Genomic DNA, 7626 nt, shown 5'->3' with positions numbered 1-7626 from the left:
AGTTCATGAATATCAACAATTGAGCATAGCTCAAAACAAGGAAAAAAACATGAGAAAAGTTGCTATATAGAGAGCATGGCTTTAACTAGCAAAAGCACAAGGTATGCTCAAGATAGTCGCATTTTGTAAATGTGACCTATCATATGTTAAGAGGGGACTGTACATATTTTTGATATGTGACCTATATAGGCATAGGATATATATCTATACATAAACTTTGACGAAGGAGATGCCATAAATGGCAAGGGGGAAAACTTTGCGCACATAGAGACCCTTCAATAAAATGCAACTTTCTACATAATGAGAGACTTAGATTACATAAAATATATCTAAAGAGTAGGGGCATAAGCACATGTGATAGGTGTGATTTCTTACCAATGACTATCCTAGGAAATCGTTTCAACTCCTCAATCCAACAAACATGCCATATCTATCTAGTCAAAAAACGTTTTTTTCCAAACAATAGGGGATAAAGTGCATGTGATAGGTGTGATTTCTTAATAATGACTATCCTAGGAAAGAATTTCAACTCCTCAATCCAACTGTACATGCCATATCTATCTATTCATAAGACACAAAATCTATCCAACTCTGGTTATGGCCATGCACTTTGTGATGCGCTACTCTCATGAGCTAGTTGTTCATCTCATGCAAATGCCTCATGACAAGATATTATACTTGACACTTAGACATGGCTTATGCAAAAAATTTCCTTTTAATCATGCACATGCATGCACGCACGTGCGCGCATGCGCGCACCCACACACACACACACACACTCTCTCTCTCTCTCTCTCTCTCTCTCTCTCTCTCTCTTTATATATATATATATATATCACACACACACACACATGTGCACATGTGCTATTGAATAGTTCTCTCACTCAATGTTTCACCATGAGTAAGGAACTTTTAGGAATTACAAACTTTGGCAAAGACAAGTAAAGGATTTGAGGTTGACACACAAAATATATTTCCAAACCTTACTTAGTGCATTAAGTATATATTCAAGTAACTCCACTGTGGTCTTACGAGAGGTCAAGATGCATAAGTAAGGTCACTCAAAATTTAAAGAAATGAGAGGGATCTTTAAAACGATCATAGAGCCCACATTACATACAAAGATCCGATCATAGTTAGAAGGCTATGTTGTTGCAACATGTGATAAGGGCAAATAAACTTTCAAGGTCAATGCTTCTAATTTGAAAAGTATGTTAAATCACATTTCTGAATTACCACATAGATAGCATGTTCACCTTTTTCATAAAAGTGAGGGGCAATAAAAATTTGTAGCTTTTTCACCATACTCTTCAAGTGACAAGGACATCATAAGGTGCTAATTTTAAACCACTACTTTGCTAGATGCTTTTTGGCATCACTTATAACAACACTAGGGTTTGGCTTCGTGCTAGTATAGGCCTCCATTTGGTTTAATGCCTGGCAAGAATAAGCAAATACACCATATTACGAGGGGGAGATGATGCAATTGTAAGACAACACTAGAAAAAGTTAGCTAGCAAAAGAAGCACTAGGATACCATCAACAATGTATACTTGAATGTTTGCTTTAAAATAAAGGCAATCAATTACCTTTAACCATCTAGATAGCCTAGGGCATTGAGACAATATGTCGTAATTGAAAAGCTCATGGAACAATAAAGTGTATTGTTCTATATAAGGTGCATATGCACAATCAACCTGTTTCAAACACATGAAACATTATGGAATCGACATTATAAAGGTGATACAATAGCTATTCACATGCAAATTTTAGAATAAACTAAAAGTATTCTATTATTCATGCATTCTAATTTTTGTGAGCACAATCGCAAAATATTAAAGGATCCAAACATGAGATAAGCCAAAAATCTGATTATTATTTATATCTAAAATTTCACAAATGAATCTTTAAATAAAAATAGAGGTTCTTCTGAGGTTTAGAAAGCCTTTCTTGTGATGATAACATAAGGATTATTTTGTGGAAGGGTTAACACAACGAGAAACATACCACACTAATAGAACCAAGAAAGAAAGGTCCCTCTTCACCAAACTTGCCAAGTGAGGCCTCCAAGGAGTTTAACAATTGACCTATCAATTTTGAAACTTTCAAACACATGTAAGGATACAATTCATAGCATAAATATGTGCACTAATTATTCTCATATCATTTAATCTATATGTTAAGAGATATGATACCCTCTATATCATGTGTGTTCAAGGTTTATTTATAAAAATCCTCATATGTGAATTTTCCCTTAATGAAACATAACCCTTTTCTATTAAATCTATAAGTAACCCCTTTATATGGGAACCTTTTGTATGTAAAAAATATATAAAAATGGTATTATAAAAATCCCTTATGCTAAACCCATGTGATACATACATATATTTATGATTGAATTCCCTGGGAGTATTAGACATTGTTAAATCACTAGTATTGTAATTTTCCACAAAAGTGACTACAAGCTGCATTTGAATAATCTCAAGAATAACAGGAAAATATGAGATGAAATTTTGGTTGGAATTTAGAACTATGGATAGATGGTAGAGAGAAAGGTTTGGGAAATGAAAAATTCACTATATTTTGAAAATAGCTAATAAAAGCATTTAGAGTATTTCGGTTATTTAAATAAATCAAACGTCTTCCATAAAATTTTACTATCTACCAAAGTGGCTAAATGGAAATTTGCATTTGCTTCTTCATTTACTTATTCCATATGTCCTTCTAGGGATGTACGACCTAGGTCAAACAAGGTACAAGGTCCAAAAGAAAATACAAGTTTTAGCAGAAACTCCCACTTGTAAGCAGCATCATAAATCCCAAAAATTGTAAGAAATTCTCTTTTTGCATCAAAAGTGTTACTCTATGGAAGTTAGCATTCACATTATTGAACTTGGAGTAGGATAGAAGCATTTACCAATTGCCTTGTCAAGTTCACACCTATTGGAATATTTGTTCTTCAGAGTTGAGAAAGCTTGTTGGTTAAGGCTCTCAACACCCTTCAATAGGTTTCTTGTGGCATCCCTCTTTGAGACCTCCTAATACACAAAGGTTAGTCCAAACTAGGGTGGTTATTTGGACCATTCTATAGAAATTAAGTTGTATAGGAAGGTTTCTATTGATGTTGTCTTATACCATTGGAAATAATTGAATGCCATGAAAATTATTGTCAATGTGTTGTATAATCTCGAAGCTCTCAACTGTAATTATCCCGTTATGTTCCAAAGCCGGAATCTATATCATGTAAGGTTGATAAGGATTTGTACAATCAAAGTCCAACACATGTATGATCATTATGGAATATCATTTCAAGCTACATGAGTCATATTTATGTAGAAAAGGTGAAATTTTAAAGCATATTACCCACCTTTCCACTTCTTGAGATATTTTGAGTGTACCATGATGGCATATCAACAGGATTAATGGCTACAAGCTCTATATCTTGAAAACCCTACATATGCAACAATTAAAGTTTAGCTTTCTAATCAAAAGAATTGGTATATGTGACATACAAAAAATAAGTTCTATTGATACCTTGAGGTTTCTTGCAATCCAAACCCTTTGTGAAATAGGGCAAGTTAAGAATATGTAGAGCCTTTAATAAATTTTGAAAGTTAGTATAATGCTTCAAAGTAAACATTGCTTTTAGGAGATGTTTTCATAAAATTTTGTGTATACCTAGTATATCCATTGGGTGAAGGTGATGCTGACCTTGAATTCAGTGGAAATAGAAGTGGCTTGAATCTAATGTAAAAGTTATAACACAAGAAAAGTTAGAGATTTTGTCCATTTAATATGCTATTTCAAGCAAGACCTATGTGATGATACTGAATGTAAAGATGTTCTTCACTCAAGTTTCAAGGACATAAAGTTTTGGTTGCCTTAATGTGACCACATGTAGAAATGTATGAATGTGCATGCATATGCACTTACCCTCGGCCCACTTCTATGATTTCGGATGCACTATCACCCATCCTTTTCTTTTCTGTAATGAGAAGATATTATTGTAATGCCGCTGGTGGTCTACCTAGGGTTCAAATAAAACACCTGTGAGACTCAACCCACAAATCTACCATTAAGCTACGAGGTCGTTGACACTATCACCTATCTTTACTATGTAGACTGCAAAAAGAAGAGGCTCAATCAAGGTGATGTATGATAATTTGAGTCATATTACATTTAATCTTACTAGAGAAAACCAAGTCAGGCCATGTAATCGCAAGAAAGTTGATCTACAGTCATGGCTTTTGATTTCTAAGTTAAGAAGTAGTACATGCTTCTCTTATTGTTTTCCATCAACTTACTTAGGTAATCCATATTTTCTTTTCACTATCATATAAATGGCATCCTAAACATTTTATCCTTAAAAACATTCCTACAAACTTAGGTGTAGCCTACTCTAGATCATGCATGCACACTCCACTTCTCCAATTATTTGTAATATTGGAATTATGAATCATTACATGACTCCCTTTAAACATTTTAAACACTTTCTTGTTAATTGAAACTTTTGTTCACACTAAGATGTAGCCATTGTAAACCATGCACATAGAAATATACTTTGTGCTAATTGAGTGTAATGAACCTTTGATGATTGGACTTGCAATAGCTTATCTAGTCTAGTATTACTTATGTGAAAGGAATGTAGTATCACCCCAAGCTTTTAAAACATGATAAATCATATTTCATCATTAACTGTTAGACCTCCTCCTCTAACTCTCATTCTCATTTTCACACAAAAAGGTGTGTGTCCCATTGAGTTTGTGGTGTTTACATGGATTTCAATCTTGTTATAGGAATGAATGAGTGTCGGATTTACAAGGAAAAGTTTTGTGATGGAATTGAATGTAGAAAGCTAGACTTTGTGTTAGTAAGAGAGGACTATCACAATCTATTGCCTAGAAGTCATATTTCTCAAGATTATGTGGATTGACAACAAGGTATTGTAACTCATTAGTCAACTTGATGCAAATGAAATATGGTCTAAGCATGGTAAGAGATGAATGAAAGAGAGCACCAGTATAGCCAGAAAGCACTCCTTGTTAGAGGGAGATAATATATGTTTGGATGTAGGCTCTTATATGGATAAAAGTTTCTGTCCAAACCTAGTGTGCCTCGGGCATCCATCTATGCCTGAATCGAGAGTGAATGTGGCCATTTTATGTTTGAATGTGGCTAGATAGGATATGTTGGAATGATGTAGGGTCTTATAAGGATCAAAGTCTATGTCCAAACCTAGGGTGCCTTGGGGCATCCATCCGTGCCTAAATCGAGCGTGAATGTGGCCATAGTATGTCTTGTCAACTTTTGAAAGCGCGCCTGGCCAACATCCGTTCCTAAGCCGAGCCTGAATGTAGACGATTTTTTGAATGTCCTGTCAAGGAGGTGCTCTTTATTCTTCGGCTTTATGTAGCTAACGTGGGTGTATCGGAAGTTCTCATATTCCCCACTTTGGCAATCTCGTGGCACGTATCAAGAGACAAGAATCCAAATCCTCTGATACCACCTAATAATTCACATCCAAGGGCGACCGCGTCTATCGAAGGACGACGAGTCGAGACCCTAGGCTGCTCCTATTCAAAGATTTTCACAATTTTTATTAATATTATTTTATTTTTATTATTATCGCATCTAATGAGGAAGCTTTTATTATCTACTCCAACGCGGACCTGCCAACTCTCTCTCTCTATCTCTCTCTCTCTCTCTCTCTCTCCAACTACCATCTACTGCACTGCGTGAGAGAATTGGGCAGGCTGGTATCCTGGCTTTTATTATCTACTCCAACGCGGACCTGCCAACTCTCTCTCTCTCTCTCTCTCTCTCTCTCTCTCTCTCCAACTACCGTGGTCCGTCACTACTGCACTGCGTGCCAGGATACCAGCCTGCCCGATTCTCTCTCTCTTCCAGGCTCTTTCCTGTCGCGCGTTCTCTCTCTCTCTCTCTCTCTCTCTCTCTCTCTCTCTCTCGGGCTCCTGCAGCTTCGGGCTGATGAGCCACAAGGTGTAGACTATGGCTGCCGGAGCGCAGCTCGGGCTCACACAAACACACACACACACACAAGTTATCTCTCCAATTTAACTGTCTAATTTTTGGCTTTTGTGCTGGTAAACTCCCCTTGGCTTACCCAACTACTCTTCATGATCATAGTATCCTTGAATGATGTGCACTTTGTTTCGAAGGTAGACAGAGGACTGTCTGTGCCGCCAAGGGAGGAGTGTGGTGAAGAGTTTTTGGTGTTTGTGTGTTCCATGATTCATATATCAATTTCATGGGCATTCTATTACAAAAATAGTGAACTGGGGATTGAGAGAGAGAGAGAGAGAGAGAGAGAGAGAGAGAGAGAGTGTGTGTGTGTGTGTGTGTGGGGTGTGTGTGAGTTGAGTGTGTGTGTGTATGTGTGAGAAAAGCTTACTATAGAACAATGGTCACCTTTGTTTCGATTACCTCTCCCACTTCCAAGACATCTCTCTTCCAATTCTTAGCAACCTCTTCTAGCTCCCATCAATTGCATGGATTGTGATTTATAGTTGGAGGAAAGTGCTAATAGCCTGAAGGCTAGCTGATGGCATCTCCTCCATCAATCAACATTGACCACCATAGTTTGGCTTTGGTGTGAACCAATACTCCTTTCATCACCCATTAACAATCTCTATCCAGGCTATTGAAAAAATACCTCTAATTTTGCCAAGGTTAATTGATCCAAATGACCACATTGAAATTGGGTAATAAGCTCATTTTATAGTTTTATCCAATTGAATCTTATTACTATAAGATTTATATGACATATTAAAACTCTACATGCTAGGCATGTGTGAGATGTGGCATTTATGTGGTCCATAAAGAAAATGCATGTAAATGATAGTCGTGGTTAGTATAGTTTCTACTTGAAAAGGTTATGATGAGGCTAAAATATAACATATTTGCAATTTTATTCCAATAGATACTGATAAAGTTTCTTCAAGGTCAATTATGGTTTGTGCTTGACTTGTATATCATACACAAACTTTATCAAGGTCAATTATGGTTTGTGCTTGACTTGTATATCATACACAGAAACATAATTACTATGCACATGCCACACACATCCAAATACGTATATGAAGTGTAGTTTGAAGCCCGTCCCTTCATATTTTGCCATGAAAGGAAAGAAGCCATGCTATTTAAAATATGTAAAGCTTCACAATAATGCATTTCTATACATGACTAAATTTGTTTGGCTCGCATACAACCCACATTCAATATCTACAAATTTGTACCATAGCTTCAAGTAGCTAGACTAATATACAATTATTGCTACTTTTCTTGTGTGTGGAGTGCATGATTTGTTTTATTTTTGTGAACAAAGGGAAGTAACTATGGGATCACACAATTGCTTACCTTTGCTCACAAAAATGTGAGATAAGTGAGGTGTAGCCTCAGGAGCTTTTTAATGACATGGATGGTTCAATAATTCAAACTTGTGCTTTTATTTGCCAACATTGTAATGTAGTAAGACCATCCAATCTTTTCTCCTCCCACTCTTGTTTATGAATCAAAGCTCATTTTATCAATCCATTATTATTGCAAGCATATCAATCCAAAATTTCCTAACTTTTCAAAATAATTGATCAAAGTCAATGTGTAGGT

At 36.1% G+C, this 7626-nt stretch overlaps 1 protein-coding gene across 3 annotated transcripts; it reads right to left on the bottom strand.

The window, feature by feature from the left end:
• Positions 1-1101: 1101 nt before the first annotated feature.
• On the bottom strand, positions 1102-5123 carry LOC148025689 (glutathione S-transferase L1-like). 3 transcript variants are annotated; one of them, XM_087692134.1, is made up of 10 exons: positions 5018-5123; positions 3934-4027; positions 3679-3744; positions 3535-3595; positions 3368-3451; positions 3136-3234; positions 2918-3038; positions 2008-2087; positions 1590-1697; positions 1102-1437 (listed from the first exon to the last, which is right to left on the bottom strand). In XM_087692134.1, exons 2-10 carry the CDS (start codon positions 3972-3974, stop codon positions 1351-1353), a joined length of 747 nt encoding a protein of 248 aa, XP_087548260.1. In that variant the 5' UTR covers positions 3975-4027; positions 5018-5123; the 3' UTR covers positions 1102-1350. The 3 variants fall into 3 exon arrangements, with proteins under 3 accessions (XP_087548260.1, XP_087548261.1, XP_087548258.1); XM_087692135.1 differs by having other exon boundaries at positions 3934-4023; positions 5018-5036; XM_087692132.1 differs by lacking the exon at positions 5018-5123 and having other exon boundaries at positions 3934-4221.
• Between the last annotated feature and the right edge of the window lie 2503 nt (positions 5124-7626).

This window comes from Lygodium microphyllum, chromosome 14, assembly GCF_053477565.2.
Source record: "Lygodium microphyllum isolate KBCC chromosome 14, Lygodium_microphyllum_v1.1.10, whole genome shotgun sequence".
Classification (NCBI taxonomy): domain Eukaryota; kingdom Viridiplantae; phylum Streptophyta; class Polypodiopsida; order Schizaeales; family Lygodiaceae; genus Lygodium; species Lygodium microphyllum.
Note: the sequence above shows the minus strand (reverse complement) of the source record. Positions and strands in the feature narration are given on the sequence as shown.

Coding starts and splice junctions, on each gene's coding strand:
- LOC148025689 (XM_087692134.1), bottom strand. CDS start 3,974: ATGGGTGATAGTGCATCCGAAATCATAGAAGTGGGCCGAGG. Junction 3,452..3,534: donor GGATTGCAAGAAACCTCAAG/GTATCAATAGAA, acceptor TTGCATATGTAG/GGTTTTCAAGATATAGAGCT. Junction 1,698..2,007: donor TTCTTGGTTCTATTAGTGTG/GTATGTTTCTCG, acceptor TGTTTGAAACAG/GTTGATTGTGCATATGCACC.